This window comes from Lampris incognitus, chromosome 17, assembly GCF_029633865.1.
Source record: "Lampris incognitus isolate fLamInc1 chromosome 17, fLamInc1.hap2, whole genome shotgun sequence".
NCBI lineage: Eukaryota > Metazoa > Chordata > Actinopteri > Lampriformes > Lampridae > Lampris > Lampris incognitus.
The window spans coordinates 22,303,200-22,317,602 of NC_079227.1; the positions used below are offsets into that span (position 1 = coordinate 22,303,200).

The 14,403-nt window shown below is 44.2% G+C and overlaps 1 protein-coding gene across 1 annotated transcript in view; it reads right to left on the minus strand.

The window, feature by feature from the left end:
- Positions 1-14,403, minus strand: part of ttyh2 (tweety family member 2) — a 117,701-nt gene that overhangs the window by 31,995 nt on the left and 71,303 nt on the right. The window contains exon 3 of the mRNA XM_056297355.1: positions 9,565-9,676. Coding sequence (XP_056153330.1) covers positions 9,565-9,676 — 112 coding nt within the window. The remainder of the gene's footprint in view (positions 1-9,564; positions 9,677-14,403) is intronic.

A 14,403-nucleotide genomic window follows, 5' to 3' on the forward strand; every position in this document is an offset into this window, starting at 1 on the left:
CAGGGTTCAGTGGAGCCAAGAGGAGGAGAAGTTGGGTGGAAGTAATTAGCTGGTTTTGAATTCTATCTGTGGCCTACACTAGACTGCCTAGGGCAAAAATATAATTTAAAGGTTGTAGGGAGAAAGCGGGGGAGACGCATATGAAGTCGGGGCCCGAGTGAGATTGAAAGACAGACAGAGAGTGACGGTTTGAGTTCAAGTACTTCTCATCATAAGCCGACTTTTTTTGCTTATACTCGGATCTGCTCTCGTACTCGTACTTTTACCTTTTAGCTTGTGATGGCTGACCTTATCCGTATAGCTCTTTCTGTACTGACACTTCTTTAATGTGGCTGTGTACGTGTGTGTGTGTTATGTGTAACTGGGAGCAACGTGCCAAGTCAAATTCCTTGTATGTGATCATACTTGGCCAATAAAAGAAAAAAGAAAAAAGAAGTGATTTGAACACTCGAACTCACTGACCATTTGTATTAAAAAGTACGCTGTAGTTCTTGGGCATGAGCCTCTCCTCATTCAAACACATTTAAAACACGACTGACATGATCAATACTGTGCAGTGGTTAAATAAAGAGCTGTGGTTTCGAAATGTGAACAGCAGCAGTGTAAAAATTGTTTCTTTTGGGGGTTTTTTGGTTCCCCTTTTTCTCTCCAATTGTATGTGGCCAATTACTCCACTCTTCCGAGCTGTCCCAGTCGCTGCTCCACCCCCTCTGCCGATCCGGGGAGGGCTGCAGACTACGCCTCCTCCAATACATGTGGAGGCGCCAGCCATTTCTTTTCACCTGACAGTGAGGAGTTTCACAAGCGGGACGTAGCGCATGAGAGGATCACACTATCCCCCCCCCCCCCCCCGAACAGGCGCCCCGACCGACCAGAGGAGGCACGAGTGCAGCGACCAAGACACATACCCACATCTGGCTTCCCTCCGGCAGACACAACCAATAGTGTCAGTAGGGACGCACGACTGGAACCACCAATCCCTGTGTTGTTGGGCAACAGAATAGACCGCTACGCTACCTGGACGCCCCGGTAATTTTTTTTTTCTAAAACTGGCAAATCTGGTGCTATCTTCTGGGCCCTGTCACAACACCAACTGGAATAAATGTCATTTACATTATATGGCAGCTCTGTGCCAATCACTTCCCATGCTATTCTTACAACCGAATCAATCAGTTTAAGCATCCAGTGACAACGCTCTGTATTGTACATCTATAAAAGTTTACCAACACTGTCAATAAATCCAGCCATGTTGTATGTACTGTACTGTACATTGTATGTATGCTGGTATGCTCTGTCATGTCCATCTACCTCAGGCATGTATGTAAGTAACCTGCTAACATCTATTTCAGCATCTCTGATATATTCTGTGCACCATTGCACTTTATCACCTCTTATTTCACCTGTATATAGTCAATTCTTGTCTGAATATCTGAAGATTGATGTGTTGTAATGTTGTTATTCTATGTTAAGTACACTGAGAGAGCCACGAAACCGGAGTCAAATTCCATGTTTGTGCAAACCTATATGGCCAATAAACACGGTTCTGATTCTGGTTCAACTTCTGAGTGGTTAAACCTGCCTCATTTTGGCATCTCAGGAAAAGAAAAGCATTGCTGAGATCTGGATTAAGAGTCTGAAAAACCCACCATCTCAACATCAACCTAATTAATTCTGTGGGGCATTTCTCCATTTGTTTTGAAAATCAATAGTAATCTCCTTTCTCCTGGTGATAGGAGGCTGTTCTCATGTGCATCACTAAATCAGTCCAGCCACTTCTGGATTCTTTCTATCGGCCCTGTATCATCGGCACATTTAATGATGTGGACATGAGTATAAGTGAATGTAAGAGTGGACTAAGCACACATCCCTTGGGCATGCCTGTATTCAGGACCACGGTAAATGAGGTGAGATTGCCAATCCTCGCTGCTTGTTCTCTCCCTGTTAAAAAGGCTAAAATTCACGTTTTGTGTGTGGAGACACAGTGAGACAGAGCATGATAGGGGGATTGAAAAAGGTTAAGAGGGGAGGAAATATTACAGGAGCGGATGATATCTGAGACAGTTAAGACAATATTGATGCAGAAAAGCTTTTAGCAAAGCTTTTTTGAAAATGGAAGAATATGATGAAACACACCACACCAGATGTCACATGAACCATACGGATGGGAGTGAATGACTCCTCTTTGCTGTTATGATAACTGATACTGAACTAAATAATAAACTACAGTGGAAATGTGGGTTTATTCCCCTCTCTTCTTCTTCTTTCGGCTTGTTCCCTGTTTCTCAGGGGTCACCATAGTGGATTTTACAGTTTCCATCAGTACCCTGTGAGGGCACAGCACCAATGGTGGCCGTTGTTAACCCGGCCCTCAACCGATCCTGTATGGTGCCTCGACCGATCTGGTATGGTCTTATCAATCTGCATAATGATTTGGCAAAATGTAATGTCTGATGCCCTTCCTGACACAACCACTAACCCTATGGATGGGGGCACAGGTAAAGCTCTGGATGCCATCTCAGTATTCATGGACTTGCACCCACATTTGTCACCAGTGGGTTTATTCCACTCCAATGATTTTTTTTTGATCTGAAGATTTATCTTTCTTTTCTTAGAAAAATAATGATTATAATTATAAAATCAATTATAAAATAATAATAAAAACAACAACAATAATAATAATAATAAGAAGAATTTTCCGCTTCCTGTGTGGGAAGATGGCGGTGCAAATTCATGTTTGCGGTGGCCTCACCCAGTACCATCTATTCAGTGTCTTTGTCCGCGTCTGCATCTAAGTTTTGTTGTCGTTTGATGGCTGGGAGAGCTGGTGATGGATTGGCTAGGAGAGCTTGGTCTGCTGCATCCAGTTGGTCCAGGGACCACAGCCCTGCTCAGAGATGCGGCCAAAGAGGAAACACCAAGCAAGGGCAGTCTGACAGGACGTGGAAGCGGGGCAGGCTAAGCTAACTGCTAGCCCATGCAGATCGGCAGTTCCGACAGTCATCCTGGGCTGACATTTGTTCCCTTGGACAGTGATTTTGTTTCTTTATTTTGGATATACGTATGTGTCAGTTTGGATATATGTGTTAGTTTGGATATGTGTGTTTTTGCAGTTCTCATAGTTTTTGGATATGTGTTTTTGTCTTTGTGTTGCACTGCTGTGGGCTGGGAGAAACAATATTTTGTTTTTAATGACAGTGTTCCTGATTCTTGATGATATTTGAAGACTGAACATTAAACTAAACAACAAGGATAACATGGCTGAAATGTCGCAGATTATGGAGAAGTACATGGAAAAAACACCGACATAACCGTTTCTGAGCGGTTTCTGTTGACCTAGTTAGTGAGGTAAACACCTCATCGATACAACTAAGTACCAACTCCTTATAGACTTGGGAGATGAAATTACAGATGTGAATTGGAGGACCACAGCCGATCTTCGTTCTGTGGCAGCATCATCTGAGAGCCAAGGGAGAAAGCCAATCCTGTTAATCTTGCCATCGATTTACTCTGATCCTCGCTGTATAACCATCCTAGGCTGATCAGGAAGATATGATTCCCAGTCCCAGCCTTTTCCGACTCCAGCTCTGTCTGAGGATTTTTAGCGCATAAAGAAGCTTCCTCTGCAGCAGATCCTTTTGAACAAGCAATCTGACACAGAAAAGGTTCTGTGGAGGGCATTTTCACCGTGGGATTTTCATTTCAACTTGCTGGAGGATAAAACAACAAACAAAATAACCCAAAAGAAAAGAGCCCGTGACAAACTATGTTAAAACGCAAAACTGTGACTGTGACAAATGACAAGAGACCAAGGTGTGGAAAATAATGAGAATGTGCAGTCAAATCTAATATCAATAATCAAATGTAGATTCTAGATTAGAGATGGGGAACAAAATGAGGATCTCTGTGTCTGTAAGTCAAAAAGGCTATCATTTACATGATTCCGGACCAACCTGGAATAACCAGGGAGGTGTTGTGGGACAGGGGGTTGGTGTAGTCAGCTTTAGAAGATCTTCTTTGTTTCCTGAGACACTTTCACTGTAAGTGTTTTTGTTAGCGTGAAACAAAGCTTTAGACACAGGAGCATGACTTTTCTCCAGCTACTAGTTCTGTCCATTAAAATCACAAATGCTGCAGTTGGGGGGGGGGGGGTAAAATGGAAGCAAAAAGGTATCAAGGGGCAGCCCTGCCACTCCAAAGACAGACTATTTTGTTTAACTGGGTTTATCATAAAAATAAAAAAGGGAAACGCATCCCTTAAAGATATAATCTTTCCCAGTCCCGACCTTAAACATCCTCCAAATTTAGATTTTTGAAGGGACCACAGACCTCTTAAAAGGATGCCCCGCAAGGAGAGCTCAAGCCATTTATGGGTTTTGAAAAATTACCAACATTAAACAGGCATTAATTCCCAACTTTTTGTGGTCGACACAGCATGGATTGTTGACCAATATTGAGGAAGTGGTTAGCTGTAAGTTCTGTGACACACAAACATATGAGAGCAATTCACTAGAGAGTTAAAAGCCTGAGGAAGCAGAGGAGAGTTCAAGTGGTAGATGGAAATCTGTTTAGTTGAACAGATGACCAGCGCTGGCACTTTCACTTCCACTTTAATAGTTAGCGCACCCGACCTTGTGCAGGCCAATGAATGGACAGTGTCCATCAGCCATATCCCCATTAAAATGCACTGAAGCTAAGTTGTACATTTTACACCTTTGAAGCTATACAGCATTTTGCACCTATTTACCTTTGCACATTGGGGTGGCAGGAGGCTTAAACCGCTGGAGCAAGACTATTTACTTCCTAATATTACTTCCTACAGAAAGTAATATTCTGTCTCTTCTCCCAAGAGGTAATAATTGTTCTGCGTTATACTATCAGAATACTAGTAGCAGCTATCAGAATATCCTAATATAAGTAGTAGCTGCCTGTATACCAGCCACAGGCTGTGTTGTAAAGCTAATTCTCACAGTGAGTTAACAACTGAAGAACTAACTTCCCACTGAAATCTTTGCTTGCAGGGAACAGAGTTGGCCATCGTGCATACAAACATCCACTCATGCACGTGTGCGCGCGCACACACACACACACACGCACATACACACTGAGTAAGGTTGCACTGTATGTAAATCACTCTCCTTTCAGCTCCATCTCCAACAAAGCATCGCCTCTGAGGGAGCTTTATTACATATCTATTCAATTTTTCCCCTCAGAGCAATTTCACAAATTTATAAAGTTAACCAATTCTTTCAGTTTGTTGAACAATAAATATATCTTTCATCTGACTCATATTAAACCCCCACTCATTATGGGATACATATCTGTGTAATTATGTCAGCGGCTAGCAGCCAACAAGTGTCAGAGCTCTGGCCAAATGCTCAGTGACTGGCCCAGACAGCAAACACAGCACTGCCTAACTGCTAGCTGCCAAAAACGTCGAGCTGCACCCATCCTCTAACAATAGAGCTATTATTAGCATGCCTGAACACCTCAAATGGGATATCAGTCCCATTACACCATAGATAAAGCATTCCAGTTGGCAGTTTTCCATTTACTACCATTGTTAAGCACTTATTGTTTCTCCAGTGTGAAACCGATGTCCCTAAATTGCACCCCTCTCAACGTGCAGCTGATTTTTCACATTCTTAATCGAGCTGTAGTTGTATGCATATTTGCATTCGTTCACGTTCATGTAAGCATGCGTGTGTTGGTGCTGATGTGAACGCATCATAAGCATACGGTCTAGAGTAGAACTAATCAAAATCTCAAAAGGAGCTGAGAAAAAGCCCCCATTGATCATGAATGTCTAACTTCCCTCCCTTTTCCCTTAAAAACCGAATCGTTGGGTTCTACTCACTTCTAAGCACTCTGTAAAGGGCTAAAAGGCATTTGTGTCAGCCAAAGAGGTCGTTTTTGTTAATGAGGAGCGGTAAATACTGGTTTCATCCCTGGATCTGCCAATCAGCCGTGCTGACACTGGTCTTTGTTCTTCCCCATCACGGGCTTTGTCTCCTGGCTCATGGTTGATTATGTGGGGGGAGACTGGGAACTGTGTGTGGCACACTGGGCTCTTTGTGCTGCTTAAGGACTAGGCTCCTTAACAGTCTATAGCAGCATGCTCTGAACCCAAGCAACAACTTCCCAACACACACACACACACACACACACACACACACACACACACACACACAAGTATGTACATACAAAATGCTACGACTTACCGTCCAACATAAACAGCTATGGAACATATCTGCACACACATGTGCAGGTCTGCATTCGTGACTATGTGGATGCGTGTTTGTCAGTTCAAAGGATGCCGCTATAGTACATGCTGGAGCACACGCATCATGCAAACACACTGTACACACAGTGTGTCTGCCCCCTCCCCTCCACATGAAGCTCAGCCACAGGGCGCTGCTCCCCCCGCTGCGTGCCTGCCTCAGTGCTGCCTGTACTCTTTCTCCCCTGTGGGTGCTCCTCAAGTTGCGAGGTTGATCACCATGGCCAAGGCCTCCACCCATTCTCTGGACCCTATGTCCACAGCCCTAGTCAAGAGATATCTACCTACCCTGTACCCCATCATGGCGGACATTATCAACTCCTCTCTGGAATCTGGCATGCTACCCTCCAGCTTGAAAATAACCACGGTCATCCCTTTCCTCAGTTCTACCCTGGCTCTAGTCAACCAAGGTGTGCCCTAAGGTTCTGTGCTTGGACCCCTCCTCTTTACCATCTACATATTCCTCCCTTGGTCAGATCATCCGCCACCACGGTTTAAGCTTCCAATGCTATGCTGATGACAGGTAGCTGTATCTTAGAGCTAAACCATCCACTCAGCTCCCCCAGTAACCTCTTGTCAACTCCCTGCACCAAGTAAAAATCTGGATGTCGGCAAATCTACTCAAGCTACATAGCAATAAGGCAGAGCTCCTGGTCGTGGCTCTCAAGGCGCTGCTTCGGAAGGTTGGAGATCTTCTCCTCGACGTGAACAGCTGCTCCATCTGCCCATCCCCAGAAGTCCGCAACCTAGGTCTCATTCTAGACTCCTCTCTCTCATTCAAGTCACACATCAAATCCATCACTAAATCTGCTTTATTTTGCCTCAATAACCTCTCCAGACTCCGGCAATCACTCCTGAAGCCTGTCCAGCAAAGCCCTGGGCAGGCTTCATTCAGTATGTGCAGAACTCAGCTGCCAGGGTTCTCACCTGCACCAAGCCCTGGCAGCACATTATCCCCACCCTCGTCCACCTTCACTGGCTTCCATTCAAGTCCTGCATTTCCTACAAAATCCTTTTCCTCACATAAAAATCCCTACATGTCCTTGCCCCCCAGTACCTATAAGACCTCCTCCACCCCTATATTTCATCCTGGAATCTGCAATGCGCAGACATGGGCCTGCTTTCCATCTCTCACACCAGCCTGCAGACTTTTGGGGACAGAGCCTTCCGTTTGGCAGCCCCCACCCTTTGGAGCTCTCTTCGGCAGAGATCTACAATGCTGCTTCTTTGGACATTTTTGAAAAAATACCTGAAAACTCACCTGTTCACCAAGGCTTATGGTCTCTAGTCACTTCTATTATTCCTGGCAATCTTTGCTATTTTTATTTTCTGTTCTTGTATTATTTATTTTGTTTGCTCCACTATGTGTAAAGCGTCCTTGGGTCCCCTAAAGGCACTATATAAATTTAAGTTGTTGTTGTTACAGAAACACCGGTTCATATCTACAAGCTTTACATTAGAGATTTTCTTTGCCTGTCCATAATGTGACTGAAATATGAATGTGTCTAAGTGCTATACATGATTTATGGGAAGCCACCACTGTGCATCCAATCATTTAAAAGGTAGCACTGACATACACAGAGCAATACAAATCAAACTGACTTGTAATGCATGCTTAACATGTGGCCATGTAGAATAAATAGAGAATAACAATAATAGAATAATTTATCAAATACACCAGTCAAAGACACATAGTTAATATCTACTCTCCCATCCAAACTAAATAACTGGTCCTGACATTGCTATTGGACCTTAAAGAAGTCTCCATATGCTACAGCATTGAGTAAGCTGTTGGCTCAATCCTCAGCACCAAGAGCAATTTACAGAGGTTATGTTGAGTCACCACTCTAAATGGCGTGGATACCAACACATTAATCTCCATTAACACAGATGGGGACCTAATCCCTCCTCCGAAAGCAAGCCACCCAAAACCTGTCCCTGCATATACGCCATCGTTTGATAGAAAGTCATGTTGGTCAGTGCCAAGCGGAGAAATCGTTGTGTGTGTGTGTGTGTGTGTGTGTGTGTGTGTGTGTGCGCGCGTGTGTGTGATACTGTAGTGTCTGTGGATTCTCTTAGGGACTCTGATAGAGATCTGGGCCAAACAGCAGTTGCAAATAATCTTAACATTTGTTTTATGCTTGTTTAAATCCTGTCAGAGCAACAGTCCAGTGTTACACTATCTAGACAATTTTAATATTTTGATACAGATCTCAATGAAAAAAATAAAATACATAGAATTGTAGGCTTTAACAAACAATAAGACGGGTTTCTAAGTTCTATTCGACCCTTGTTTGGTGTGATTTTCTGCACAACATCTGGAGTACTTAACTACAGCAATGTGGTAAGCGAGTTTATTTAATCTTAAATTTCCCTCCAGGATTTTTGTTTAAGTGCAGCACTTCCTAATCAAGTGCATAAAAAAATGCTAGTCAATCAGTCTGTGTGCTAAATGGTAATGGACTGCATTTATAAAATGCTTTTCTAGTTCTTCGACTACTCAAAGCACTTTACAGTGTACGCCTCACATTCACCCATCCATTCATACACTGATGGCAGAGCCTGCCATGCGAGGCACCAACCTGCTCATCAGGAACAGTTAGGGGTTCAGTGTCTTGCTCAAGGACACTTTAACACTCTCTGGAAGAGCCGGGGATCAAACCAGGAACCTTCTGATTACTAAACGACCTGCTCTACCTCCTGAGCCATGTCGCCCCAGAAGTTGTACCCAAACGGCCAAATGGAAGAGGGAAGTCTAACGAAGCATGTTGTCGTTTGTCAGACTGGAGGGGTGGGGGTGGGGGTGAATAAAAGAAGAGAAAAATCCCGTTGTTTCGACTTCCCAGAGTCTTGTCTAAGAGGAGCAAAATTCCCTGCTGTGAGAACAAATCTACCACAGGGAGCTGGATTTAGGTGTCTCTTGTGTCATAACTGTCTGTAAAATGGAAAATTAACCTAATGTAAATAGTCAAGGGTCACTTAATTTGCAGGTACACAAACATACACAAACACTGAGTAAAATAAGGCACGGGAGACAGGATGACTTGAAGCGGTAGGAAGAGGAAAGGTGAAACAAAGAGAGAGAGAGAGTGTGTGTGTGTGTGTGTGTGTATGGGGTACTTTGCAGCAACAAAAAAAAAAACAACAACATAAAAGCAGCATAAAAACATTTAGTGGCATGCTAAATTGGACCCTGTGGGCTTCCCTCCTCTGCTTCTCCCCCAACGTGTGTGTGTGTGTGTGTGTGTGTGTGTGTGTGTGTGTGTGTGTGTGTGTGTGTCACCCACCAGGCTGTCCACACCTCTAAGGGTGTGATTGGCATTGTACAGGGAGTAGGTCAACTGGTACACCCCATCGTTGGTCTCGCTGTTGCCATAGAAACCCACACCCACCGCCGCACTGCAAGACACAGAAAGGGACAGGTTAGTGTTTGATATATTAACGAGAGAGGTTTACACAACTCGGCTGCGGCATGAAAACCTCGTAGTTAAGTCCCATGTGGCCATTCTCCTTTCTTAATTGCCCGTTTTCCATTCCCTCTGAGAGCTAAGAAGTTTTAGAAGCCATTAGTGAAATCTCATGTGTCATCAGTAATCAACGGACATCAACTTAGGAAACTAGCTATTTATTCAAAACACTGCTCTTTTTGTAATAAAAGGTTGTCACCCAACAGCTGCAGTGCATTATCTACAAGGAGCAGTCTGCAAAGACATTACACTATGTACCGTACGGAACATGAATAATTCATTTCCTTCCTTTTCAAGAGGCTTTTTCACTACAGCCTTAAACTTTTACTGTCCAATATTGCACCACAATCGAGACTCGTGGACGGAAAAGAAATGCTTTCTAATGGAGCAATATGTTATGATCTGAGACTGCAGAGAATGGATGCGTCACCGGGTATTTACATCCAGAATCAGTACGATACAAGAACATCAGAGATGTTGGACCATTTAAAACTTTTCTGCCAGGGGACAGTTGGTTAGCCAGAGGACATGAGGGACAATGAAGGGCCATCATTCTCTGGTGCTGCTCTCCGGTCGAGTGTCAAATACAAGGGCTTCCATAAATATAAAAATGTAGATTAAGTGCACTTTTAATCACTCATAGACTGATTGTTCCTCTTGCACAACAGTACACTTAACTGAAAAATCTGTTTTGAGGGGTGACGTGTATGTCACACCTACTTTATTGGACATTGATTTCCTGTATTTTGCCAGCACCCAGAAGATATACAGCTGTGCACAGGACACCATACTGTGTTTTCATTAACATGGTACCTCCCCTGTCCAAATAATAATAATAATTTTATTAATAATATTGATAATAATTAATAATAATAATAATAATAATGCATTTTATTTGTATAGCCCCTTTCAAGGTACACAAATACTCTTAACATAAGATTTAAAAAAAAACAAAAGCAATACACCAAAAAAATGTAACATAACATTAATCATATGTTAGAAGCAATTCTGAAAAGGTGAATTTTGATTAAAGATTTGAACATGGACAGATCAGTACAGTCTCTGCTGTGTTTGGGGCGAGCATTCCAGAGGGAGGGAGAAGCTATGGAGAAGGCTCTGTCACCCCCAGGCCCGATGCTTGGTCCTGTGTGGTGGAGACAGGAGGTTGGCATTGGAGGAGTGAAGGCTGTGGGAAGAAATATGGTATTGGAGCAGGTTGGTGAGGTAGGAAGGGCCCTGGTTACTGAGAACTTTGTGAGTGAGGAGAAGGACTTTGAATTAGATCCATTGTGGGAGAGGGAGCCAGTGGAGGTTCTGGAGGACAGGAGTGATGTGGTCAAGGGAGCTGGAGCGGGTGAGCAGGCGAGCAGCAGAGTTCTGTATGTACTGGAGTTTGTTTAGACTTTGGATTACGAGCCATAGACAATGTTGTTTCAGTAGTCAGTTCCGGACATGATAAAAGCATGGATCAACATTCTGGCAGCAGAAAAAGAGAGTGATGGGCGGAGACGAGCTATGTTGTTTAGGTGGAAAGAGGCAGTTCTGGTGATTGGATTGACGTGGTGTTCACAGGACAGGTTGCTGTCAAAAATTATTCCGAGGTTGTGGATGAGTGGGGAGGGAGTCAGAGGGGAGTTATTGATGGTGAGGCAGAAGTTGTGAGTGGTTTTGGTAAGGGATTTGGGACCGATGATGATCATGTCAGATTTATCACAATTACATACGAGAAAGTTGGCTTGCATCCATGATTTAATTTCAGTGAGACAGTTGGTCAGACTGGAGTAAGTTGTAGTGGTGATGTAGAGCTGGACATCATTGGCGTAGCAGTGAAGCTGGCGAGCTCTGAACCAGAGCTGGAGGAGGAGTTAAAGATTTCTGTGATAAGTGAGAAGATAGCTGGGAGACAGTCCTTAACAAGATTGCATTGAATAGGATCCAGAAGGCAAGTGGAGCTTCTCATTCCTACCACAAGGTTGGACAACTCCGCTTGGGACACAAGGGAGAACTTTGACAGGGGCTGAGTGGTAAAGGAGGGGGAGATGGGTGGGGAGGTGGGGAGGTTGCTGTGTAGATAGCGTCAATTTTAGTTTAGAAAAATGAAAGGAAGGAGTTGCACTTGTTAACTGTGAATGAATTGGAGGTATTGCCACTGGGTTTGAGAAGTTCGTTTATTGTGGAAAAGCGAGCCTGGGGTTGATGGAGCCAGTGTATGAGAGGCGAGTAGTAGGTGGACCGGGCTGTGATGACTGCCTTTGTGTTGTTGAAGGTAGTCTGTGTAGGACTGGAGATGCACTATTAAACCAGTTTTCTTGGAGAGTCTTTCAGTCTGGTACTTAAGATATTTATTTCGCTGGAGTTCAAGAGTATACCAGGGAGCTGAGTGTGTGAATGAGACTTTTTTGGTTTTAATGGGGGCCAGCTGATCAAGACAGGAGGAGTGTCATTATAATACTTTACAAGCTCAGAGGGATTACAAGACAGTGGGGGAGGGGAGGGGCGGCAGAAAGTTTAATAATAATAATAACAATAATAAATCAAATTTATATAGCGCTTTTCTAACAGTCGCTTTACAATAAGCAGTGGGGAAACAAGATAACAGATGAACATAACAAAGACATACAGGGGTGGATGGGAAGAGGGGGCTATGAGAGGGAGAAGCGGCAGCCACACACAACACCAGCAGTACCCTCCAACTTAAACAGATACAAAAGGGCAAGAAAAACAAAAAACAACAGCACTGTAGACGTTGGTTTTTTGTAAGGGTTTACTGCTGTAGCCTATTCCTCTCCCAAGGTATTTTCCAGGCAAGAGAGACAGAAAGAGCTGAGGGGGGTGATCGATTTGAGATTTCTGGGCATCCGGGTGGCGTGGCAATCTATTCCGTTGCTTACCAACATGGGGATCGGCAGTTCGAATCCCCGGGTTACCTCTGGCTTGGTTGGGCGTCCCTACAGACACAATTGGCCGTGTCTGCAGGTGGGAAGCCGGATGTGGGTGTGTCCTGGTCGCAGCACTAGCGCCTCCTCTGGTTGGTCGGGGTGCCTGTTTGGGGGGGGGGGGGTGTGATCCTCCCACACAATATGTCCCCCTGGTGAAACTCCTCACTTTCAGGTGAAAAGAAGTGGCTGGCGACTCCACATGTGGTAGTCTGCGGCCCTCCCCGGATCGGCAAAGCGGGTGGAGCAGCGATTGGGACGGCTTGGAAGAGTGGGGTAATTGGCTGGATACAATTGGGGGGGAAAAGAGGGAACATTTTCAAAAAAAAAGAATATTATACATGTGGCTTTTGGGATGGGGATAGGGATGTCCGTCTCCACGGTGATTGCCATGTAGTCAGAGATATTCAGGTTGAAGTTGAAGAGGTTGATGTATTGTGAGACCTCTGGAGCAGAAAAAATCCAGGATGTGACCACGACTGTGAGTGGGGAAGTTGATATGTTGTGTGAAATTGAAGCAATGTAGCAGTTCCAGGAATTTTATGGCAGATTTACAGTCAGTGTTATCAATGTGGATATAGAAATCCCCCAGGAGAACGGAAGGTGAGATGGCATATAGCTGGGACAGAAAATCAGAGAAGTTAGAGAGAAAGGAGAGGTTTGGCTTGTTTGTGTGTGTGTGGGGGGGTAGATAATGGCAGTGACCAAAGGAGTGGGAAGAGTTTGAAGGCAAGGTGTTCGAAACAATGATCGGCAGGGATGGAAATGGTGATTGTTTTAATGTCCTTGCTGTCAACAGCAACAACAACACCTCCCCACCTCTCAAGATGAGGTTTTATCAAGTTTATCAATGTAAGTGAATCCTGTGGGTGCGGTTTGGTTTAGTGAGAAATAGTGCAGGTGTTTATGCCAGGTTTCAGTGAGGCAGAAGAAATCAAGGTTAATGGTTAGTTATAAATTCATTCAGAATGAGGCTTTTGGTATTGCGAGAACAAGTGTTGAATAAAACCAGTTTCAGATGACATTGCTTTATGAAAAGTTGTGAAGACTGAGGAAAGAGACAGCGATTGGACTGATTCACCTGTTGTTTTGTTTTGTGGCGAAGGTGAGGGTAAGGATGTCCACTGGAATGTCAGAAGAGGTAGAACAGCAGCGTGATCATGCCACAAGGGAGAGCCGGTGTGAGCAAAGGATGCAACAGGGTTCAGGAAGGCATGGGTGTGATGTAAATAGTCAATCATGCGTGGAACACAGAACAACGTGCTGCAAATTAGCAGCAAGCATGCGACTACCTAGCATGTTCAGGTGAAGTCCCTCTCTTCTATACAGACAGGAGCGCCCCCAGAACAAGTCAAATGTGTGAATAAAACCAATGTTGTGCACTATACTCACAGACTGGAGACAGGTATGAATGCTGAGAATTCTGCTAAAACACCCCACACTTCGACCCAGTTTGGGAATTGGGCCAGAAATTAAAGCAATTTTTCTGCAACTGTTGAGATTAAAAAGACGGATCAAATCACCTTTTGTCAGCTCGGGCTGCTGACAGGCAGTGTCATTGGAGCCGCCATGGACTATTATTCTCACAAGGGTTGGAAAGGAATCAAGGAGTCCTGGGAGATTCTCCAGGATGTCAGGAGTAGTGGCTCCAGGGAAGCAGCGCATGACCACATTTACATAATGGATGTTTCGGACTACAGAGTCCCAATTGATCAAGGTAGTG